At 36.2% G+C, this 26,799-nt stretch overlaps 1 protein-coding gene across 2 annotated transcripts in view; it reads left to right on the forward strand.

Annotated features, from left to right (window-relative positions):
* The window catches only part of RIT2 (Ras like without CAAX 2), a 176,576-nt gene that overhangs the window by 36,132 nt on the left and 113,645 nt on the right, over window positions 1–26,799 (forward strand). For both annotated transcript variants that reach the window (XM_064404238.1, XM_064404237.1), the window contains exon 3: window positions 15,963–16,019. In XM_064404238.1, coding sequence (XP_064260308.1) covers window positions 15,963–16,019 — 57 coding nt within the window. The remainder of the gene's footprint in view (window positions 1–15,962; window positions 16,020–26,799) is intronic.

The raw sequence follows: 26,799 nt of genomic DNA on the forward strand, positions 1-26,799 counted from the left end.
TGCAAGTCTTGTAGGATATTTAGTTTCTTCAAAAGTTTTGTTTCTCAAAATATTTATTTATTTCATATATGAATATTTTAAAAGTCACAAATGTATTTCACAGATTTCACTATTTATTCTTTAAATACATAGTTTTAATAGAGTCTCTAAATATCTGAATCTCTCCAGAATAGTTTTTGGTTTGCCTTGATTTGATTTTCAATCTTGCACCTTTCTGCTAACTTAAAATTATAGTAAGAGAATTCACTGAGGATTGCTAAATTTTGCAATTTAGCAGATTATGCCCAATTTTGGCAATTCACATGAGCATAATTTTGTCTTTAAACATACAAATAGCCTCATTGCCTTTAAAGTAAATTAAGTGCTCCAGTTTCAACTTCAAAAGCATACATGATTAGAGGTAGCAATGAACATTCCCTATGAAATTATACATTTGGATGTTCTGATGGTAACTAGAATTTTGTTTAATTCACCTCTATTATTTGCTCTTTTTGCATTATTTCTGCTTTCTTAACTTTTTGTGTCTGCTTTACAGACATCTTTGACAATTTTAAAAGCATTTAAAGATCTCACATTAAGTTATTTTTCCAATGTTATATTAGAGTAAGGAGAAGAAATTGCCAAATGGTTTTGGAGAGGTAAATTTATCACACAGAAAATAAAGCAAATTCACATGAACAGCCACTGGTGCTGTGACCACTCTCCTTAGCTCCTACAGGGTCAGGCATCTAAGAAGTTACATCACTCTGATGATAAACTGGAACATGAAAACATTTTGGAGATATCTTTTCTTTTTTTCCCCCAGAAAATACTGGTGCATCTCTCTCTTTCTTCCTCTATGATCTCTCTCTCTATATATATATATTTGTATCAATTCTCTCACTGTTAGAAAACTTCTGAGGAAAAATAAAATTAACTGAATGAAATAACCTATCTGAGAAAAAAAGCCCCCCAAATACCCCTGACACCTCTTGCTGTTTGGTCATTAAGTGAAATCAATCAATTTACAATTGGCAGCAAATAATTTGAGCATGGTCCATATACTCTATATTTGCTTGGGTTCCACCTATGCACAGATTTGAAGATCCTGTATAATTGTAGCTCTTTATTAATGTCTTGGATAAAGGAATTAGATAAGTTCTAAATCTGAGTGTTTATAAAAATGTTTGTCTTTGCAAGAAAAGACATTTTTCAATTTATAAAACAATCAGGAGTTGATTTTTTTTTTTACTAAATAAAATTCAGACAAAAAGCTGTGTTTAATAGCTCTTTTTTTCCCCTTTATAAAAGCATCAATATTTTGAGCCATGAAATCATACATGCACCAAAAGAAAGTTATAGGTGATAAGTGTATTCATTTGCAAAACATAAAGGCAAATAACTACAGTTATATGTAGATAAAAGAGAAATTTCAGCCTAAATAGAAAGGTTTTCCACTGATCGCCGAGTCACAATTTCACTCATTATGATTGATTTTGAAGACATTTAAATACTCCTGCTGAAGGGCATTGTGGAAAGAGCGTTGCACAAGTAAAAACTTACATGAAATGCCAGCTAATACCAATGGAGAAGCTCACAGTAATTTCTGTGTATCTTGGTTTATATCCTTCAAAACCTTTATGCAAGGATCTCTCAAAGGAAGAGGTTCCAAGCCTTATCATGCCTGCCATGTAAAACTGAAATAACACCTCTAGGGAAAGACATACTGCAGAAGAAAAAATATATTTTCACAAGAAAATGGACAGAGATTATTCATTCTGTGCTCAGGTGAGTGCTTCAGAATATAAATTCTCTGAATCAGAAACAGAGAAAAATACAAAAAGCATATTGTTCAATGAGTTTGATTTAGCACTAAAATGGTGTTCAGGTTATGGAATGCAGTGATCTCATAGTTTGATGTTAAAAAACAGGCTTAATATCCAGATCTTTTTTGCTTACTTCCTTTTTATTGAGTGACTTTATTTTGCAGTTATAAATACTTGCCATTCAGCCAAAGACTTTGCTGACTAAAACACTGATGACGGATGAGTCATTCTGCAACATCTATATCACTGTACCTTTGAAAAAAACCTGACTTTCCCTTTTCTGGTAACTGAGCTGAGTCATTTCTGAATCAGCATAGCACAGTGTCCTCACATTGTTAGCATGCAGAGTACTTCAATATCATCTTACTCACTAGGCCCCTAAAAGTCCTCCTAAATGCTTTTCTAAATATATATACACATTTATACTTTAGAGAACATTTGCAGTTGTTGTAACCTGAATATGTGTGGGTTGTTTGTGCTTAAGGCTTATCAGAGTCTTAAAAAAGTTTCTCTATGATTTTTAGCTGCCAAGTTATGATTTTTAGGGAGATGAGTTATGATGCCTCTGCACCACCATATAAAATTTCAGTGTTGTAATTACTGCAGAGAATGGGAAAGCACAAATCCTAGTCCTACAATGGAGCAGATGAAGAAAATCTCCTGACCATGGGGCAAAATTATTTTTTCAAGGAGATCTGATTATAGAACAAGTTTCCACAGCAATTAGGAAAATCTAGAAATAGCCACATATATATGTTTTTTATGGCCCTTTATGAACAAGAAGTTAATTTTGATTCTAAGGATTTTTTTCAAAGATCAAAAATGTTCTTTTTCATCTATCTCACCTCAATGTGTTTCATGTTCCAAATTAAATTTCAGAAATCCTGAGTAAAATTTTGCCTCTAATATAAATTTCAAGACTTCTATAAGTACACTGTGCTTGTTGGGGAGAGTGGGAAGAATTGGAAGGTTGCTTCAGTTTGCCTTGGTCAGTCAGTTGTTTGGTTGGGGTTTTTTACCTGCTGTTGGTATTTCATGGAAAGTTCTAGGGTCACCAAATAGGGCTTCTGTCAGCCATCAAGTGAAGGTAATGTATAGCACCATAAACCCCTGAGACAGCTGGTTTACACCAGAATAAATGACACCAAGGGCAGAGAGTGCAATATGAAATACACGAAAGTAAGTTTAGCCCAGAAGAATGAAAGACTGAGACTCAGCCTATTCTGGGGCCGAAGTGTTCTTGGGTCATGAGTCATCTCCTTCCAGCTGTAGGGAAAAAAAACCCAACAACATTGTCAAGTCTTTCCATGTTGCTCCTATTGAGAGCTTTAACATTTCTTGTTCACATTGAGGATGCAAGACTGAATAAGATAATGTAGGGTTTCTCTGTGAAAGCAGAATCAGCCCTCTAAAACTTTTTGTATTTGTTTTACAGCCTTCTGACCTTTTCAGTGGCACACTAATGCTGTAATAAATCACCTCTTTTAGTGCCTGAAGTGTTACCTTTCACCCCCAAACATGTCTGGCAACTGTGCCTGCTGTTTATATATCACTGTATAATGTAGGGTGTACATGTGTCAAGCCATATGAATGTGCTTTTGGCAGATGCCAACTTCCAGCCAAGTTTGTACTGAGAGAGCTAGGATGAGAGGCCTCATTTCACTTTTTTGTCACTGTTCTTTGTAGTCTTTTGATCTCTATCACAACCTTGAATGTCTCTTGCAAAATACTTGATCCCATGCCCCCTGCCTCCTTTCCTCCACATAATTTCATGTTGAAGGGATTAGTTAAGTTTGTTCTTAAAAATTTCATGGTTTTATTAACTTGATTTTAGATGAACAGCTAAGGAATGCATTCACAGCCAAATCTTATATGGCAATCCCATAAATCTCAGAGCTTCCTCTCCATGTTGGTGCTGCCTTGGTTTTCTTGCAGGTTTGGAAACTGAAGCAGAAAAGATGCTGGTGAAAATCAAATAACAGAGAGCCAGTAACAGTGTCAAAAGCTTAAAACACCTGTTCCCAGATAGACACAATTACATAAAACTTCCTTAAGAGTTTTTCAGTGATCACTACATAAAGTGAAAGTAACAGAAAGCATAAGGGTTGGTATTGTCCTTTCAGATACTCCTTATTTCCCATTGGTTTCTCTCCAAATTACCTGCTGTTTTCTGAATATAGAAACTCTCTTCTTCCCAATTAACTTCAGCCTCTGATGTATTTAGGTGTTAAGATATTCTATTCCTTTACATGTTCTTAAAATGTTAAAGCTACTGTTTAGAACTGTAGGATGTCTATTATAGCAAGTCTAAAATTCCAGGGCCAGCTTGGATGGGATTTTGAGATATCTGATCCAGTGGGAGATGTCCCTGTCCAGAGCAGGATGTTGGTTTTTGAAGTCCCTTTAAGCTCAATTTTTTCTCTGTCTTGATGAATATTGTTACCTCAGTGATTTTTATTTTCTCTGCATAACCATATTCTAAGTTACAACACAGAATTTCTTCTCCACCCTGAAGATCTAATTCTCCTCTTTTCAGGCTTTCTCAATAGTTTGATTTGGTTTTTGGGGAACAGTTCATAATTACCAGGCTTTTAGGTTTGGAGGTGTTCGTGTGTGGATGCAGGGGGAAAAAACTGAGGAGCCTCACCTTTCCCTGATCTTACAGAAACATTTTCAGTACAGTAGCAAAGACATTAAGAACTCATGTTGGTGCAAGAGTTAATGTGGCAGGTTTGACTTTGTTGTCAAGTGTTGCCTAATTAGCTAAGAGTGAAAACATCTGAGATATGACAAGTACAATATGTTGAGTGCAAAGTCACCTCCGCAGTGAGGAACATTTTTCCACTCATATAATGCAGGTTTAGCTCCACAGAGATAAATAACTCCACTAAGAGAAATGTAAATTGAAATATATGAGTAGGAAATAAATTATAGAGGACAACATTCTGGGAATAATCAAATGTTTTTGAAAATTTTTCTTGTGATTTTAACAATCTTCTGGAGTCAGTTTTCTGACCTAAGATGTATCTTCAGAAATGCTTCTTTCTTTATTAGCCTACTTTCTTTAAATATTATTTGACCACCATGATTATTAATAGAAAAAAATGTATCATATATTGAAAGAAAGGATGAGAGAATTTCTGATAAAAATACAATATTTTAGATTTTGTTTACATTTCCATTGTAAAGGAAAGCTAGCATGTTAAGCTACCTTAATAAACAGAAATTAAGAAATATTTGTGAATGTGGTACATAATTAATCATGTTAATTTATAGTAGAAGGGTAAATATATGTAATTTATTATAAATATAAAACAGTAGTGTTAGTAAATCAGTTTCATACTTTCAAGAATGTTGATGCCATCAACACAAACAAATTTTCCTTCATTTGGTACAGTTTCCTGTCTCAAATTTCATCATAAAGCAATTTTCTCATAGTGAAGTATTTTAATTTCAGTGGAAGTTATATCAGCAGCAGAAAACAAGATCATAACTTTAATCATCAATAACACCCATCACTCTCTACAACTGCCTTGAGAGGAGGCTAGAACCAGGTGGAAGTCAATATTTTCTCCCAGGTAACAAGAAGAAATGAACAGAAGTTGTGCCAGAGAAGGCTTAGATTGAATATTAGGGAAAAAGTTCTTTACAAAAAGGTTTGTAAAGCATTTGCACAGACTGCCCAAGGCAGTGTTGGCATCCTCATCCCTGAAGGATTTAAAAGCCATGAGGATGTGGCACTTGGGGACAAGGGTTAGTAGTGCCTGGGCAGCGCTGGGTGAATGGTTGGGCTTGGAAGTCCTTTCCAACCTAAAGCATTCCCTGGTTCCATAAGCTTTCAAGAAGACACCTGAGTGTTTGAGAGAGGCACAAAATGTTATAGTTCAGATCACCATGGGCAAATAAGCACCTAAAGCCTGTTTAATCAAAGCAAATTAGCTGCCAATCATATCTGTGAATTTGGATGTTTTCCTGAATTTCCTATTACTGATACATTAAGACAACCTGGTGTGGGAAAGAAAAGAATTAATATAAACCTCATCTCCACTTTAACCCTGAATAAGATTTCTAAGAGGATTTAAATGGAAGAGTTGTGTCTTCCTCTTTGATGTGTCATCAATTTTCCAAACCATAGGTTTGGTGTTCAGAAAAGTTGGTGCCATGTTACACAACAGCAGCGTTACTCCCACTCACAAGAAAATACAGCTGCTGTCACTGCCAATTCCTCACTGCTTGATGTATGGGGTGTAATTTCACATGGAACGTAGCACAGAGCTAAGCACTAGTTTATTTTAGCAAACCCGCAAACAGCCTCAATTTGCCACTACCTGAAACAGCAGCAAACCAAGCCTGGGCATCTCAGGTTATCATTACAGAGACAAATGTCAATAGTTAAAACAGAAAGGGAGAGAAATAACTGTGGTTGCTGAGAGGGTTTTTTTTGGGTTTTTGTTTTTGGGTTTTTTTTTTTGTTTGGTTTTTTTTGTTTTGTTTTGTTTTTTGTTTTTTGGGTTTTTTTTTCCATTGAATGAAATTATTTTATTGTTTTTTGAAAGTGTTTTTTTCAGTGAAGTTATGACACTTGAGGCTGGTAGCAGCAAGCCAGAGCTCCCTTGTACAAAGAACGACCCTGTATTTCTTGTTTGCTGTAGTCCCTTTGTAAAAATGAGTATTATCCATTGACTTAAATTGAAATGCGTCTATCTGCAATGGTTCAAGATCAGTTCTATTCTTCTCTGAAATAATATGTGAAAATTGAGTCTTTCTAGCTTTATTTAATGTGTTCTGCTTTAAAAATCACATTATCCTGGAGCCTGCTTTAAAACCTATTTATATCATTATATTTTGGATTGCTCACTAATGGAAGGCTTAAGTTGCCATTGGATTTGCTAACTGAAGAACAGTAGAAGACACATTAAGTTTTCTCTCTGATTTTAACTTGATGGAAGAAACACGGTGGGAAAATGCACTAATGGTAGCATTTACCAGCAGTAATTTCTGTTTATTAGGGCATCTTGTCAAATCACATAAGTAAGCAGGGTAGGGAATGTTCAGTATTTTTGTGGGAGAATTTCTGGGAAGGGATCAGGGATACACTATGGAGGAAATGGTTTGTAAGTGGTAGCAATCTACCTTATCATTATCGTTAATTTGTTTCACATTATGATGATGTCTCTTTTGTGGGCAATAAATGCAACTCTCATCTACTTCCTTGTTTCCTTAACCACTAAATGGAATTTTTAACACAAATTTTACAACTCAGCGTGTTCTGGCTTCTGACCTGGAACGGAGTTTGGATGTAGATATTAATGGTAGGTAGAAGTCTTCAGTACAGCTGTTTTTCACTAGACTGTGCTGATTCAGAAGACATGAAACTTTTCTGACAAGAGAGCACCTTTCCTGCAGGCATTTTCCTACAAGTTTCTCATGTCTAGGATTAATTTTTTTGCACATTTTCTCTGTTCATTCTTCAGTCCATGCTGGAAAACTGCAACCACTGCCTAGTATCTGTCATTTTTCTACTAATGACATCTTAAAGGAAAATAATGATAATTAATATCTCTATATCTAATGATTATAGAAAAGACAGGGGTGAGAACTGTTGTGTGGTTAGTGATTTGTATCTATTCATTCAAGATCATCCAAAACAAAATATGGTTTTCTACCTATTTTTCCACTCATCTTGTTCTGAATTACTTATTTTTACTCTAGGGAACACATTGTCTCAACATATAGGTTTCTGCATTGAGTCCTTGGTTTCATTCTGATGCAAGAGGAGTAATTAAAAACTGACTATTTTCCAAAGAAAACATCTGCCTCTGTTACCACCAGCTCCACCTCAACATATTTTGATTACTGTCTAGTCTTACTTTACAGTGGTAAGGGATGCAGTGGATAAGGAGGAGTTTCCTGTTTCTGCTCCAGCTGCCCTAGTAACTTGATTTTCTGTTTAAAATTTTCATGGGGTTTTGTATGTTTAATTTTCATTCTAATAATACAACTTAAATTTAAAAGACTTTTGATTTTAAGACTATTCTTTTCCAATGCCTGATATTCTTTTCGGTGGACTTCTGCTTCTGTAAGTGAAAAAAACACACTAATTTAGCAAAAAAAAGTATAGAAATCTGACGTTATAGCAACATCCCAGCCTATGCAGGAGATTGTATCACAAAAAGATTCTGTATTTTTCTAGTACACCAGAATGTGCTTAACACAGAAATAAAATTCTACTTACCTTCCTTTCAGAGCTAATGCTCAATAAATAATACATTGTAACACCTAAAAAATTAATAATTGCAGCTCACAGATCTTGCAGGATTCACTCCTGAAACAAGTGGTAAAGCTTTTGGCCAATTCCTTGAAGGGCATGACAAAGTAAAGATGTCTGTATTGGGCCACAACAAAGGTGTCTTGAGACTGATCTATCAGTGCATCTAGTGTGTAGTAGTGTTTGGGGAAGAACAGAGTAAAAGACATTTAAACTTCTGCATGAAAATCCTCACATCCTCTGGCACTATGAAGATAAGAGTGCATTTTTGTGGGGTGAGACCTTTGAGTTTACTGCAACCAGTTTAAAAAAAAAACATCAAAGTTTTTGATCTAGCTGTACACTTTACCATTTACCGTGTCATGGGGCAGTCATACAAATAACTATAATCAATGTACAAAAATACCTTATTGCTGGAAAATTTGCACTGTATCTCCAGGTACCTGCCCTTTACTCTTTAAATTTCATGAAGCACATCAAAAAAATACCCTGTATTAGACATCACTCTTGTTTTCACATATCTTTTTGACCCAAATACATGCTCCTCTGACCCCATCACTCCCTTTGTTTTGTTCAGGTGACTAAACCCTAATCAGTTATTTATTCTAAAACATACTGTGATCTATATGCTGCATGTGTAGATAATGCATGCAAATATATTATCTACACATGCAGCATATAGATCACAGTATAAATAAATGCAAATAAAACCAAAGGAAATATCTGACATACTCCAATCACATAGTCCTTTGGGAAACTGTCACCTAGCTGATAGGGAAAAGGGTTCTTAGGAAATTGTAGGAAAACAAACTCAGAAATGCAACATATTTTGTTCAAAATCGTAAAGGCTGCAGATAGGCAGGCTGCGACTTCATTATTTGTATATGAAATTCTTTTAGGTTCTTCTGCTAACTCTCCCACCCCAAAAAGTTCATAAATCTAGAGTCATTTAAATTATCTTTGTGTTTTCCAAAACAATGCTTTCTATATGAAAGTTTCTTCCTGGAAAGCAAAAAGTTTTATAAAGTTTTTGAGATCTAAAGCATGTAATATTTTAGGAAACCAAACATTCATTACCAGAACTGATATATAGTTGTGTATCTGAAGATAGATGTAATACTTGTTAAAATGGTATATATTAAAGTAACATTTCCCTACCTGAAACTGAGAATAAAGTAGGAAAAATTCTCTAAAAGAATGCAATATTTCACTGATTCAATCCTTTTTACTTAAAAAACTCTTCAAAATCAAATAAGTTTTTTTTTTTAATTTTCCATCTATGAATATTGTTCCCAAAGATCTCTTATATGATGTCTAAAAATATTTTCTAGTCCATAGCCTAAATTAATTCGTAGCTAATATTCTCATTTCTTCATAGCAAAATTTTGGTTTAATTTTATTATGTTTTTGCTTTTCTCAGTCTTTCTAACCTTGAGTCATTAAACTTGCAGAAACTGAACACAGATGAAACCTTTCTCAGACCACATTTAGAGAATATTTTTTCTTACATACTTCATAATTATTGGTGTGCCCAAAAACTCAAAGCTGTTATCATCACTTTGCAAATGTTCCATACTGTTGTCTCCTTATCACAAAAGTTTCATAACTTCTTGGTGTTTTCTCACGAGCAACTCTTCAGAGCACTGACTTTCTGTCCCAGAAAGTACCAATTGACTCCAATTCCCTCCTCAACCAGCCAACCCACTCTTTTATAGCACTCTTCTTCTCATTGGTCACAGCTGTGGCCTGTTAAAGTCAGGCCTCTTCCTAATCTTTGGTAATTGGCCCAGCTGCAACTCCTTAGGGGTGAGATTACTTTCTGAGCTATCTTTATTTTCTTATATTCTATCCCCCCACACAAAGTTACTGTGTGTATTAATGCAGTTCATAGAACAAATTAAATTCTTGGAAAAAAAAACTAAAAAACAACCCTGTCTTCACCTCTGACTACTCTCAAAATAACAGAATGAAAAAGTGTTCTGAGTTGGAAGGAATCCACAAGGATCTCGCAGTCCAATTCCTGGTCCTGCACAGGACCATCCCAACAATTCCACCTAAGCATTGCCCAAACTCTCTTGGGGTTGGTGCTGTGCCCATTCCCTAGAGAGCCTGTTCCAGGTGCCAGACACCCTCTGGGTGAAGAACCTTTCCTGATATCCAACCCAAACCTCCCCTGACTCAGGCTCAGGACATTCCCTGGGGTCCTGTCCCTGTCACCACCGAGCAGAGATCAGAGCCTGCCCCTCCTGTTCCCTCACAGGGAGCTGTGGCTGCCCTGGGGTCTCCCCTCAGCCTCCTCTTCTGCAGCTGGACAGACCCAGTGCCCTCAGCCCCTCTCACACAGCTTCCCCCAGGGCTCTTCACCATCTCTGTTGCCCTCCTTTGGAGGCTCTGTAAAGTCTTAACACCTTTCTTCTCCTGAGGCACCCAAAACTGCTCCCAGTATTCAAGGTGAGGCAGCCCCAGCCCAGAGCAGAGTGGGACAATCCCCTCCCTTGCCTGGCTGGTGATGCTGGGCCTGATGTCCCCAGGACCGGGATGTCCCTCCTGGCTGCCAGGGCACTGCTGACTCAAGTTCCACTTGGCACTGAGCAGGACCCCCAGGTCCCTTTCCATGGCACTGTTTTCCAGGATCTCATCCCCCACTCTGTCTGTGTGCCCAGGGTTGCCCCAACCCAGGTGCAGAATCCAGAATTTGCCCATGTTGAGCCTCACTTATTTGGTGTCTGTTGGTTAAAATTCAGTGGGTAGAGGAATAACTGCAAATGATGATATATCTAACATGCCAACCTAAAAATTCATAGTTAATTATAGGGATGCTTGTAATTTTTCCAAGATAATAAAAAAGAAGTAAACATTACAGTCTTCAGGCATGAACTTTTGAAAAGGCAATATATTTTAGAAGGCCACTCCTAAGGTCTTGTGGGTATGAAACCACCAGACAGACCATGAACAGAACTGTACAAACTCTTTCGTATTTCAGAAATAAAATAGTAGCAATATAGTTTTTTCCTAGTTATTGAAATAGTCTAATTTTGATAAAATATAATTTGTGTATATTTATTAATATACAAAATATTTATTAAATAATAAAATAAGGTATGTCCAACTTGCCCTGACCATGTTTTAGAAAGTTTTTAATGTTCCATATAGACAGCAGCAAGGTTGCATGTTAAATTTTTGAATAAAGCACTTTTATTTCCTTGTTTTCCATGACGATGTCTCTTATTATGGTTACACTCTTTTTTTTTTTAGACTCTGTACTTTTTTGCCAAATTCTCTATTCTACTAACATCTAAGTGCTTTCTTCTTTTCTCATTAACTTCATGAAGTAATCCTCAAATTCATTCACTTTACCATATTATATTTTTTAATGTCCATCTTCTACACTGGTCTCATTGAAACCTCAGTGTTTATAGAAAACATGAGTTAAGGATCCACTGGAAGAATGGATCTAAATTAAAATGTTGTGAATCTACTCTATGAATTCGCTGGTCTATGAGATGCAACTACTGTGGTAATTTTGTTGGAGTGCTTAAACTGCAGGATTTGATGAGGGTAAAGATTCTATTTGAAACAAATTTATTATACCATCACCCCATCACCCAGGAGAGTGTCAATATGTGGAAGCTCTTGGGTGAATAAAGAGGGACAGGAAGAATGAGATATTCACATCAGGGATACTATTAGCATAACAAATATTGTGTAAGCTTGCAATGTACTCGCCAACCTTGAAAAATAGGTGTAGGACTGCTTTCAGAATTTTTTGTTATATATAAAATTTAGAACAAATTAGGAGAAGAGTGGGATTTTATTCTGCTTTCATGCTGTAGGAGTATCAAAACATTTTTCCTATTGGCTTGTGAGCCTACCCTACTCACACAGATATATTTTTAAGATTAATTCTTTCTTTAAATGATTTTTTATATTGCTGTACTGGTCAAAGGGATTCAGAATAAATACGTGACCTCAGCCTTTTGCTAAGCATGGCATTTTCTACTAGTGGATAATAAAATAATTTTAAGAGGTGTTTAGCACTATATTGAAAGTAGAAGGTAGGACTAAGTTTATTATTTAAAGAAAACATATACACTTCTGTGCCAGAATAGGTGTAATGTTCAGCCTTTTAGATAGTTAATGAACATTGTATGAGCATGTTTGGGAAAAAAAAAAAAAATCTGAAGGATTTGATCTGAAGGATCTGAACCCCTTTATTGTTTTAAAAAGACAGGAAAATTTAAAGTTGCATAGTTAGTCATGCATGTCAGGCTTACATTTGCTCAGCTGGGGCAACCTGCATTTGCTTAGCCACAGATGGATATAAAGAAGATGCTATTCATCTGAAACAATGATCCTTTTACTTATCATAGCTTCTGTGTGATGTACATGTCCCATTTAAATGAAATGATCTTCACAGTGTCATAAAATATTCATTAAAAATTTGCAGACAACTTGCAATTCAAAATGTTTCACAATATCTGCTATGGATTAAAAGGGTTTTGCTTAGTTTGATTTAGTTTTTTTAACCATTTCTTAACCGACATTGTTTTTACATGTATATATATTTTATTCAATAATCAGTCTTATGAATTTATTTTATTTTCAAATCCTGCTTTAAAGCCACATTTTGTGCTTTGTGTGTGGCATAAATCAGAATCAAGGATCCCTAATTTATAAACATGTGAAAATTTGGTGTAGTATAATTTGGATTTCCAAAGGGGAAAGTTCACAAAATATTCAATCAGTTTGAATTTGTTAGGTGTGAGTGTTAATTTATATGGGGGGAAAAAAAGGTAATGGATGAGGAAAACCATGGGACCAAAGAGAATATTTTCAAGACACAGCATGAAATACCAATACCATTTTTTTGTTAGTTTTCAAAATTAATTCACCCTTGAAAATTACTTTGGAGCTGATGTTAGTAGCAATGAAGGAGCCAGCATATTCCAGCTGAGGCAGGTGCCCTGCTGGGAAGCCCAGATAGGGCAGGTCTAATTCCCGAGGCTCCAGCTGAGCTTCATGGTTTTATGCCAGCGGTGATTGAAGGTCCTTTTCCTTTGGGAAGCACTCCACCAACCTTCAGCCATCATTCAGAACTAATTTCTGCACATCCAGCAGCCAGGTCTGTGGAATGCCTGGTAAAACTTGACATAGCTGCTGTTGCACATCAGATGTTTGAAGACTCCTTTGTCCTTCGTCCTCCTGATACAAGCAACTTACTTTTTGTAGCCACAAATCAGTTATTTCTTTCCCATAGATGAAGTGACCAGCTATGCCTGCTCTGAAAATATTTTCTGAATTTGAGTATCGTAGAAAATGCAAATTCTTATCTTAAGGAACACACAGAGGAAAACGGGTTGCAATTGCCACTAGCTATACACCAATTGCCTTATCTTGCATTGTAATTCAGTGATTAAAAAGATCAGTGTACCTCAATTAATTCTGGGAGAGGGTGCTAAATCCCTAAGTGAGAGGTGACAAAGACTAAAGATGCCACAGAAGTTCCTTCTCCTGGTGATTGGGAGGAGCCTGTGACAAAGGGCTGTCAGGGAAGTAACTGTGGGAAAAAATGAATAAAGAAGGGAGCTTTTATTCATCATTTTCCAAAGGAGATGAATGTAAGGTGTTCTCATTTCATTACTTTGAGTGCTTCTCTTGACACCTTTCTCAAATCCTGTCCCTCTCCAGATTAATTTTATGTACAATCATAGAAACATAGCACCATTCAGATTGGAAAAGATCTCTGAGATCCTCAAGTCCAGCCATTAACCCAGCACTGCAAAGGCTTCCACTAAACCATGTCCTTACTTTCACATTCCTTTGGAACATTTCCACTTTTGCATGCCACGATAGAAAATTTGATATTTAATACAACATGATCCTTTCAGTCATGCTTATTTCAGTCCTCTTGAATCCTGTGAATTTGATGAGGATATAAATGATGTATTGACTTGTGGCTGTCTCAGGCGAGAGGAAAAACATTAACCATGAGTTCTGCCCGTCCTCTGAGAATTTTTGTTTCAATTATAACTACAGATTTTGTGACGCAGGCACAGCTCCAGAAAGAAACAGAATGAGATCAGATGCAGAATAGTTTGGGGTGTTTTTTAAGAATGCTTGGCAAGAAAAAGTAGCAGGTAGTGAAGCAAATTGAATTAATTTCTGGTACAGGGCCTCAGAAAGCTGGAAATGTGTAGGCATAAACCATATGAACAGCATCTCTTCTAGCTTCCTCAGCTCCTAAGAGCAAACTAGGCACATCAGACATGAATTTGTTCTTCATAAACCACCAACAGCAATCAGAACTGACGTGGCTAAAAATCTGTCATGATTTTAAAAAACCAAAACAGGTATCTCTCCTGGAAATAAAAGTGTCAAATGTGCATAGTGCTTAAAAGTAATGCATCTGAAAACATGCAATACAGAAGACATGAGTGTGACTGTACATAGATTTATTGCCCTATAATATATATGGACTGAATGAGCTTTTTCTTACACAGTTACCCTCTCTGGATATCTATGAATTTATAATGCTGCTTCTTAGCATTTATATTTGTCTACACTAAAGATGCAATAATTTATTAACATGCTAATAAATGTTTAATACTTCTTCTCTTTATCATTTTATAAAACCATATCCCTAGCCTCTGTTTCTTGAAAATATTAGAAGGACAAGCATGAAACTAAGACAATGCTGTTTGAAAAGTCAATGTGTTTATATGCAGATTTTTAAAATGCCTCACATCTTGCTCATAACCTCTGTCGTGCATGTTGTTGAAAGCAGCTGAGATGTTCAAGACATGAGGCAAAATCTCATGTTGGATTTCATGTGTTGTGACTGATAATAATGTTTCAGGTGGTCTACTTTTTTAAACAACCATCTATATAGTATTTGTAGATGAATTTTTATGCCAGAAAAAAAAATTGAAAGAAAATGGTTTAAAAATCAAGCAGTATTTTAAAAACTCTCTTTGACCCTTGTTTTCCCTCTTCTGTTTAATTAGAATTCACATATTTAACTTTTGAAAGGTTTTTATTTACAACTGTCATTGTTTGGGAGATTAAAATTATTTGAAATTCAAACTTATGAGGATAAAACAACAAAGAAAATGTGACTTCCCAAGTTCATCTAATTGCTATAATGTTACTGTAGTCACTGAATACCCAAGTTTACTTTCATGGCTTTTCAAGGCCAATGAAGATCAGATCTTGGACAGGACGTGAAAGTTTATATTTTTCTACATAAATTGGAATTTCATTTCCAGTTCATATTTTTCTACTATTTCATTTTCCCCTTCCATAGCTTGCCACCTATTCCAAATGGCAGAATACAGTTTTCTTGAAGTCTTATGTAATTTTCCTAAAAGCAGTTAATATTCAGTCATTAAAAAGTCTCTTCAGAAGAAAGGTTTTCTAGGTGGTTAAGAGGAGCCTTCATCTTTTGCATCAAATTTAATGAATTGGGTATCACTAAATACACCAGAAATCAAATTAGGCACTCCAGTTATTAGCATTTTGTAGCACTGTGAATCAGTCCTGTAAGTCATGTTTTGTGTTTTTGTCATGAAAGTTTTCATCTGTATGCAATATCAGATTAACAGTATTTACCAAGTGTTAAAAACATGTAAGATCTTAACACAGGTGTAGTACAATGAAGTTTGGAAATTAAAACAATTAAAGAGGCTTAATTAATATTCTTCTTCACTTATCAGTTCTGAGTTATCAATGTAAAGCCAAAGCATTGTTGCAGAAGTAGACATTAAAAAAATTATGCTCACAATCTGAGCTAATATTTGCATGAGTGAGTTATCCATGTGTTCTTTTGGCTATTTCTATTTAATGGTGATGATATAATTATTTTTTCTTCCCTCTCTCTTTTTCCTCTGCAGCAATGACAATGCAGTTCATTAGTCATCGGTTCCCTGACTACCATGACCCAACTATAGGTGAGTACATGTTTTTCTCACCTTCACCCCCTTTCAGTTTCTCTGCCTGTTTGAGACTGAGACAGTGAGAAGCTGCTTCTAAAAGACCCTTAGACAGAAGCAAGATTTGAAAAGTTTAGATTACACCTTAATTTTGTGATGAAAATTGAGTTGTGTCGTGGCCTTACCACAGATATTTCCTCCTAATGCACTTTATGCAAAATCTCTTTCAAAAACAGGATACATTGTAACTATTAATGTCATGCACTTATAACTACAGAATATGAAACAAAATTGCTAAAGAATATGAAAACTCCAATCTGGAGTGGGGTTTGTTTGTCTGTTTTTTTTAAAGTTCTGTTATTTTAGTGCTATTTCCCAGTATTAAAGTCTTTGCTATCCTCCTCTAGCAACATCAAATGACCACTCAATTTAATAGAGTTTTGCTCTGGGATTGCACACTCTGCTAACTTCACTGGGTTTACTTACTTGTGAATATAGAAATTCATACATATCTGTTTTACACTTTATTATAATACATGTTTTTATCTGAATTAAACTTTAAATCCTGAGTGACTGTCAGAACTGCATGTTTATTAATTTAAGAGTGTCTTTATTACTTAGTTTTATTTATACTTGCATTTATACACACTATCTCTGTGCAATATTTAACTGTAACCAGGAAAAGACGTCAGAATCTGGGTCCAACAAGTGGAGAAGGCACTAAAACCATCCACATTTACAAAGATTTCCTTGGGGGGAAAAAGGAGAAATCAATTCCTCTTAGCCAATTTTTTTTTTGTTGTTTTCTTTGAAATTTTCAAGCATTTCCAACTCACCTTTTATTTCTATAAAATTATTGTATTGCTCTACAGAGCAGACAACACCTTTTATTTTTATTTTTTATTTCTATGTTTTATTTCTATAATATTCCACATTTCCTGAATTTTTATTCTTGGTAAATGGTCATAACTTTAATAATGAAAAAATGTATACACTCTTCATGTCACTAGTAATTTTATAGCTGTTAAAAAAAATTGCAAAACACCAATGGGATGTGTCATCTCTAAAGTAGGTAAAACTACTGTGTCATTGCTGCAAATTCCTTTGCTTTTCTCAGAAAAAAATTTGAAATCATTAAATCTAATTGAAAAAGAGGAACATTATTAGTTATGTACATCACTAAGTTATGTACACACATCCATCCTTATTATTAGCTATTCACCTGCCATCAGTATTTATCCCTATATTTTATCTCATCATAATCTTAACTTATTGGTCTCTAGACACCACCACAATATGAATAATAGATAATCAGGAAGAGAAGGAAAGCTTATGGTGCATTCTAAGTACACACTGCAGGAATGCCTTGAGGACTTGATCAGGATGAAGGTCTCCTTGAGTCAGAAAGTGTTTCTACTCAGTAAAACCAACACTAAAGAAGAGGAGAGAGGGTAAAAGTGAACAGGGAATTATTGAATTCCATCTCACCCAGCTGGCTAGACACAGAACTGCAACTACAGGTTTTTCCCTTCAGCACTTCTCTTTCTCAGAGCATGATGAGGACATCCTGAAAAAGTCTTACTACTATCTGGGCTCTAAAAGGTATACTAAACAGATGAGAATGATCTTGGGCTAAGTATGTATGTTTTTCCTTAGGTAAATTTGTTGTATGACTCCTTAAAATTGTACATTAAAAAAAAAAAAAAAGTAGAAGGAATGAGTTGCTGTTACATTTATAATAACAAGCACATAATTTTCAAATGACAGCCCACTGAAAAAGTTTGTACTGTTGAGATTATTTTTAATACTTTTAAGCTACTGGTCTCAACTCACAGAATTAATCTCATGTTTAGTTACACATCCACTGGTAAGGATATTTTTACTATTTAGACCATCAGCCTAAAAAATAAACGGATCCAAAATGAGCACTTCCAGGAACAAGGTTATGCTGATGTCAGGAGGAAAGGTTATTCCTCTAAGGTCATGAGGAGATAGACACAGAAGCTTTGTGTCATGGGGAAGTTATCATCTAAGATCAGAACAGTGATATCTCCAGCCAGAGGTTTTGTTGTTTTTTTTTTCTCACTGTAACCCAGCAGCAGATGATGCAGAAATTAAAAAACAGGCCCCATATGAAATCTACATTCAAGCTGGCTGAGTGACAAAGCAGAAAATTAAATAGTTTTTCTTCTCTCTCTGCAATCCCTGATCTCTCTGGATATCAATTTATTGCCTTTTACTTGTGCCATACATTTCAGGCCCCTTCCATTCCTCATCAGTTTTTATCTTCTTTATGGAACCTATGTGCTGTCCTGAACTGTTATGGGCACCTGGCCTCCCCTTTTTTTGGGTACTTCTTTGGAAATAAATAGTTCTGTGTACCTGCAGTTTTATTTCTCTGGTCATTTTTAAGAAATAAAGGTTTCTGTGGAGGTCACTGAATGGGTGATCCTGTCCAGAAAAAAAAGATTGTTTAAATGTTAAGTGTGTTTAAATGATAATCCACAGATTCCCAGTGTTAACAAAACTATTGAGACTACAGCTCTCCAGCTGAGAATTAAGATAAGGTGGATTGTCTCGTTTACTTGACACGTACAAAAGAATCTAATAAATACCCACCTATTTTTTTCTGATGTTCTTGCACTACCTATTACATTCTCTTTGTTTTCTATGGTATGAAATTGTGGTGGCAGTGACCATGGTGCTTAAGTGTTCAAATGTAACCAAGATTTAAAGAGGTAGTGCTGATAGAATTTATGCTGTCCCTCCTTGCACTTGATGGGACTTTTTCTTATTAATTCTCCTAAAACAAATGGTAGTGAAATAGAGGGGCCATTGTAAACAGCATCACTGTCCCTGAAATCCCAGAAGTCTATCACTTCCAGTTTTAAGGGCAAGTTGTTGATGACCCTGGATGTACCAAAATATTGATAATCACTTTATAATTCTAAACTTTTCGTTGTCCATTTTAAGCATTGGCATGGAAGTAGACTAACAATTTCAGCTTATTTTAATTTCCATGGATCCCCGTAAAATAGTTTGTTATATATACATATACTTCAAATGTGTTAATTTTAGTCTTGAAAGGGCTATGCAAATAGGTTTAGAATTATTTACATGTCTTTTCTCTCTATATTTATGATTTATGTAGACTTTTGAAGAATTTAATTGATGTTGTGTGCATACACATAAATATAGAAATAGATGTCAGTATTCATTTAAAATATAGAGTAAACATTGATTAAAAAGTTAAATGCTACCTGAATTGCTAATTTTAATGCTGTCACTTTGAGTTTAATGTCACTTCAAGATCAAATGGTTATAGTGGCCGTTTTTTAGGTTTGCTACAATCATTGCAGTTCAAAATTTTGAGACAGAAACATATTACTTTTGTAAGTAAAGGAGGAGGTGAAGGGTAAAATTAATATTAGATTTTATGTAAGAAAAAAATCAGAGCTTAGCACTTTGTGAAAATAAAATTATTATAGCACACATTTAATATTTAATTGTAGTCAACAATGGGCATAAATTCCAAATGGCAGTGGATGTGATAATTTTCTGGAACAAATGGCTAAGAGCAATTTACAGTCTGCACAGTCTTTGGCAACATCACAGAGAGTTAATGCAAGTGGAGTGTCAGGAAAGGAAACACGACAGAGAGCAGCAAACTGGACAGGCTCCAAGATGCTCATTAACCATGTGACTAATCTTAAAATGAATACATAATGCAAACGAGATGCGAGAGCAGCTTCCTGTTTTGGTGAGATATCACTGCATGAGATTGTGTCAAATGAGCAGTTGAGGGCATTAAGGCTGTGTCAATGTCAAACTCTAATTGAAATGGGTGTGGGATGGAAAGCACTCTAGCATTAAGCACATGAATTTCCATGAGGTTCCCTAACGAAGTGCTGCATTCACCAATGCATCAAATAAAATGCATTTACTCATCTTTAATAAGATGTTGGAAGTGCAGGGGTGAATTTCAGACAGAAAAATGTGAAATGTAGCTGGAAATAGTCTAGGTTTAGATAATGCATACCAAAAAATGTCTGTGATATAAAGATTGTATCTATTTTGAAGGTACAATAATGATAAAGTATAAAGCAAGGGAAATACAAACTCATTAAAAATTGAAGAAGACAAAGGTGGGACACATCTGCTAGATCTGGGGAGAGGCATCTTGACACAAAAGTTCTATTCACATTTTTATTTAGGATACAAAAAGTTTCTAGAACATTTCTGCTCTTATATAAAATATTAATGCACATGTAGACCATCCCTAAATTAATTCTCATTCTTTCTTTATATAGAAAATAAATATTTAGATTGGACTGAACATGTCACAACTAGATTTGAGCCCCAAAATTGTTTTCTTTTTTTCTTTTTTTTTCCTTTTCTTTTTCTTTCATTCATCATTTTTCATATATTTATTGGCCTTATCTGAGATGGCATAAAAAATCATATAAAATGATCAATTTTTCTCCAAGGACTGTCTCCCAAGGCTATTCACACTGATTATGTAGATGTAGCAATATTGCCTCTATTTTCCATAGTCATCATTGTTCAAAACAAGAAATGAAGAATGTACAAGAATACTGGTACATGCCTTTGAGCCATATTCTTAAAATTGTGTTTTTATTTTTCATTTTGTTGTCTGTTGATATTATTTGCATTATTAAGAGATTAATAATCACTTTTGGTGTAAAGCAGTTTTTCTTAGGTATATAAAAAAACCGAGATTATGGATACTCTGTTTCACTAAGGCTCACATTTAGACATCCAAATTATGAATACTGCACATGAATCATGTATCTTGGTTCCAATTATGTGAGATTCAGGGAGATTTAGGAGTGGAGATTCAGTTCTTTGCTCACTTCCTTTGTCACAGTTTGTGGGAGCCATTTGAGATCCTCTGGAGCGTGTCCAGAGAAGGGAACAGAGATGGGGAAGGGTCTGGAGCACAAGTCTGATGAGAAGTGACCATGTGGGGACTCAGCCTGGAGAAAAGGAGGCTCAGGGGGGACTTTGTGGCTCTGCACAACTCCTGACAGAAGGGGACAGCCAGTGGAAGGGTTGGGCTCTGCTCCCAGGGAACAGGGACAGGACAAAAGGAAAAGGCCTCAACTTGTTCCAGAGAAGGTTTACATTGGATTTTTTTTTTTTCTCTGAAGGGATATTAAGCAGTGGCACAGGCTTCCAGGGCAGTGGTGGAGTCACCAGTCTCCATCCCTAGAGGGATTTAAAATCCCTGTAGCTGCAGCACGTGGGGACGTGGGTGGGCTTGACAGTGCTGGGTTAACAGCTGGACTCAGTGATCTCAGGGCTGTTTTCCAACCTAAAGTGGAAGGTTCAGGATCCCCACCCAGAAGGCTGTAGATATTCCAGATGTTCTGTATGGCTGATATCTGTCCCCCTGTGAGTGTGACACAGGATCTATGGATCACCAGAGCCCTTCTAGTCCAGTGAATGAAAACCAGAAAACATTCCCAAGAGCATATTAAACATCAAGACTCCTGTATGGGCAACTAGATAGCATCCACACTTCAGAGTAAGGAGATTTTAGCTACCTACCTTGCACACAGACAAATATTTTGTAGGTTTCTAAATCTAGATGTCTGAAGATGAATTGTGGTGCATTCTCTGACAGCTTGTCAGAACGAGGACCTTCACAAATTACTGTGATACCTCTCAGAGTGTCTGCATAGAGGAAAATGAAGAGTGAGATGTGCTGCGCACCATCCTTGCTAAGGTGGTAAAAAGAAAGGAGAACATTGGCATGTGTCTGGCAGTGAAGGTTCTTCCATAGTAAGAGAAAAATAAGCCATGCATAGAAAAGTAGGGAGTAGCATCAAGAAATTAAGAATGGAAAAAGAGCCCAAACTGCTCAGTTAATTTAGATTTCAAGGAAGCAATAACATGTCTTCTGCTTAGTGTTAAGATTTCATCCTGCTATGAAAGAAAATACTAATTATTTGAAAGTACAGAGAGGGGAGACTGGAAAATCACAGCAGATTTTTTTCTCTCTGATGGAAACAATTTGACTTGAAAGCCAAAAATAATCTTATTTCTCTTTGAGATCTTTTTTTTTTTTTAAATGCAGTATTTTTTCTCTAAAGTGCATATTAATGATAATGGGATAATCTCAGTGTTTCAGTATGAGACATGTTTGTCTTAGATGAAGTCTCAGATCATGATGAAGTTTAATTCTTCCCATTGAGAACTTCAGTATTTTTCTTGTTAAAGGACTAGTCTTGTCCTGTTCTAAACATGCTGTGTTACTCAGACACATGATCTTCTGCTCTAATGTTAAACTTTCCTTCTTTGAATTTCGCTGTCATAAGGCAGCTGTACAGTCCTAAATTGTTTTCAGACTTCATACAAAAAACTATCAAACAAGAGGTTGCATTCTTCTGTCTGTACTCAAGGGGAATCACCACTGAAATCCTGGTCATAATTTTGATGTCCAACATGCAGGTTTTCTTACACATATGACTCATGGAATTATTTTTAGGGCTGTTTACATCAGGTGACAGTTCTTTTTCTATTAACATTTTCAAACACCAGGGAAATGTTGTTTAATCTAATAATTTTATTTTAGTGACATCTCTGATACAAGCAATATCAGAGAATGCAGTCAGTGTCTTTAGAGAATAGGTACCCCAGAGGGCTGATTCTGCAGTCATCATCTCCCCTCTCAAGTCACCAAACACCTCTTCAAAGTTTGGACATTGGTCAGAACACCTTGAAGAGAATTTTGGCTTGCACTTTAGCCTCGGCAATGCAGTGGTGTGTGTCTATCTAATATGCCCTTAGAAAACTGAACCCAGCAGCTCTACTGGCAGATTCATTTCAGGCACGGCAGTGCCAGAGAGCAGCCACAGCTATGAGCCCCTCCCTCACCATGCTGTGAAGTCCCAGAGGAGGAAAAAGTGTAGAGATCAAGTGTAGAGCTATCTATCTAGAGCTATTAATATTATAATATATTAATATACAAAGGTTTCTCCATTAGTTATTAATACCTGGAGCTATCCTTTACCCTAAAGCACAGGCAAGGATTGGTGCATGAGCTATCACCTGCTAGGAGCAGGCACTGGAGACTCTGAAACAGTCTGTAATTTTGTGAGGCGAGATAAGCCAAATCATAAAACTCATTTGTGAGGAAAAAGAGGAAATCCCACTCTTCATCTCTGCCCTTTTCCCAGCATCACAGGCTATCTGGCATTCATTGAACAGCTTTTCAGGCTAATTCAGTAGTATTCCATAAAAAAAGTAAGCCACCTGTACATGGAGTAGCTGCCTGACAGATTACTGAGTTTAAAAAATTTGGTGAAAAAAATAGTTCTCAAGGCTCAAAAAGTCAAAAGGGATCATGTAGAAACAAATATGTGGAAAAAGTGGTATAAGTGGGAATGAAAGAGATCAGAAATGGTTTTATTTCTGAGACAGGCAAGGTGTGAAAACCCAGTCAAGCATCTCATGCATTCACTCTCAGACACCAGTCCATGAGCCAAAATTCCTTCACAAGTTGATCCCTGTTGTCAAAAATAGCAGTGTCAATTACCTGTGCCACAGTGTGGGATTCCGTGGGCTATTGACCATCCCCAAAGGAGGAAAACTGGTTAAATGGTCTTGTGACCTTTCATGGCTCTCTATATTCTCAGCTGGAGCATTTATCTAATCAGAATTACCTTAAATGATAATCTGGCTGGTGATAAGACTTCCCTTTCTCCATTGCTTTAGAAATTAAGAAAAGAACAAATGACTGTTTGTTATGAGTAAAACCAGGCAGGTGGTGAGTGCTGGTCAGAAGAGATAAATCCAGTTGTGGGACAGCTATGAGGGGTGCTGTGCTTATATGATTCTATTTAACCAAAATCTCTGCTCAGCAAATGCTTACTATAGCTGGAAGAGGAGAGAAAAGTGTTTACCCTGTGTGCTGTCATGAGAGATCTATGCTTGCCTCATTTTCACATGCAAAAATGCACCAATACCCCTTAGCTGCTAATGGTTTATATTTATTATTTTCCATACTCCATTAATTTTCTTTGTGTTGGAAGTAAAATGTATTCCTGCCTTGGCCATCTTTTCACACAAAACGGTCTGTGGAGGATCAAAGTGTGGAGGACCAAAACATGGTATATTACCCTTCTACTTCTTCTGGAAATCTGAGATTAATTGTGTATCTGCTAAATACAGAAAGAGTACAAAAATAACCAAAAACTTCATAGAAGTGTGACTTGGTGGCTGTTCTTCTTAAGCACTGATTAGTCAGATTAAAACAGAGGAAGGAAGAAAAAAGCCTTTTCTTATAAATGTGACAATACAAAAGCATTTCTGTGGTATATTTTTATAATAGTAGCAATAGTAAGAATAATTACAATAATGAAACACTTTTATGAAAATCATTTTATAATATCTTCTATATTCAGAGTGTAGAAAGTGTCAGCCAAGAATAGAAACAATTTTTTTTTTGTCTGTTCTACACAAAACAGTCAATTTTTTTCTTCCTACCAGCTTGGTACAGGGCAGAAGACCTCCAATTCAGCAATAGGTGGTTTTGGTTTGACTCCACTAAAACATCTTTGCTTCTCCTCTTTTGATCCACCAAGTCTCTGATTGATAAATCTAGTCATTTGAAGCAGAAAAAGAGCTTAAATGGTTCTGCTGGCAGAAGAGGATATTCTCAGAGCTGAGCTCTTCAGTCCTATTCTCAGGCCTACAATTATACCCTAATATTAACCCAAAAAAGAAAACTGGGGCAATATCTCCTTCTTAGGTTCTTCTCTGCTCTCTTTCACTGGCACACTTTCATTGGGTTGAGCCTCTCATATGATCTGTGGAATTCGGCTCTGAACCTTTAGATCCTGGCTGATTTTGGCTGCAAGCAAGGTCAGCATTTGGATGGTTACATCAAAAACAGGAGAGTTTACATGTTTACCCAGAACTGCTATCCACAGTGAAGCCACACACATATTGTAGTTTCTAATTAGCAGTGTAAGTATGCAGAGTGATAGAGCATGACTACGTCACCCTAACCTCTGCATCTCATGTTAGTTAGATGAATAATTCTTTGAAATGTGAAATACAATAAAGAAAGCCTTGGCTCTTGGGACTAAAAGTGGGGTGGTGTGTTGTGTTTTGTGGCAGATGAGGATGTCCAGTGTCCTGGGAATTATATGGCTGTAGCTGGAGTGAACACCAAACTCACTCTGTGGCCTTTGCCCAGTGGTTCTGCCATGGGTGTCACAACTCTCATTTGGTGATTGCAATTACCATTAATTATCTGTAATTATCATTAGGGTCATGAACTTAGAAGGACCTGAAGTGAGACTTGCAGTCCCTGAATAGGGAAAACTCGCTTACCTGTGTCCTGTATATTGTGATTAGCAAAATTATTCCATAAATGATTTTTGAAATTGAAAGAGACGCCCATGCCACGGTTTGCCAGAGGCGGATGATTTATCATGCTCAATTCAAAATTCCTCATCGCAGGACAAATGTTTCCATTAACCTTTCTTTCATGGAAGCCAGCAGCCATCTACACCTTACTAAATCCAAGGCACCATCCGTGCTAATAACCATGCAGATGTAGCCAACTTGCTAATTACTTCCCCTGAAATGACAAGAAGTGAATTCGTAGCCCTCAGATTCTCCCACTCAGTAGCACAAGCACAGACTTGAAAGAGTGGTGAAATTGCTACCTGCTATTCTTGTTCCCCAAGATAAGGGTACTTGGACTTCTGTTAATTATCATGTTTTGATTAAACAGGAGTAGTTTGTTCATGTACGCCTTTGAATGAAATGAAATTTTTCTGGAAGCAGAGAAAGTAATGTTATGCTTCTATTAAATATCAGTAGCATTATCTACATTGCAAGCAGCTCCTAACAGCAAGTGCAATGGTTTTCCTGAGTTATCTTCAATCTTAGGTTGCAAAATTTGATAACTTTTGCAGAGAAATTTTAATTTCCCTGCTAGACCTAACTCTCAGGAAAATAGCTTTATTCACTTGGGGGACATACAACAAGTAAAATTTAGCTTATTTGGAGGACAGTACTGAAGGTTTTGATGAAGACCTGGGTAAGATTTCTACGCAACAAAACTTTTCCTAGGCAATGATTAACACAAAATTAGTCACATATGTGCATATTTGCAGATTAAAATCATAAATGGTGGCTTTGTTAGTAACAGCATTTGCATCATAACTGAAAGCTGCTTCACTGGACCAAATTATTCAGATGACCTGTGCCACGTTTAATATCAAATCCATGCTGTATCTCAGCAGAAAGTTATCATTTAAAGGAGGAGGCTAAACCCAGAAGAATTCTGTGTTTCACAATGTGCTGCTATGTAAGAATGGAATGAGCTTCTCTATCCATGTGTTTGGGGAAATGAAAAACGAGGGATGCATTGTTTTCTAGACTTCATCTTCATTATATAAATTGTAAAATAAATTTGATCTTGATCAGAACTTGTAACCACTCTGTGGCCTTGTGAAGAGGCATTTGCTTTAATTAATAGTAATTCTAATTTGGAGGGGGAAATGCTCATCTGCAGCTAGAGCACAAAATGTTGCAAAGAGTAAAAAATTAATACAAAGTATAGCATTATAAAAGTACCCACTGCTTCTGTAGAAGGAGATATTTGCATTGGTGGTTTTGTGCTTAATTTTCAAACTGCTAATGGCCCTAATATTTTTCTCTGGAGTGGATAAAGTGACATATACTGTTATGCTCACATATCCTGCTGTAATCTATAAACTCTGGCCCTTGATGACAGACATCTGACTGGGTGCAAGGT

Source organism: Passer domesticus, chromosome Z (genome assembly GCF_036417665.1).
Source record: "Passer domesticus isolate bPasDom1 chromosome Z, bPasDom1.hap1, whole genome shotgun sequence".
NCBI classification, from domain to species: Eukaryota; Metazoa; Chordata; class Aves; order Passeriformes; family Passeridae; genus Passer; species Passer domesticus.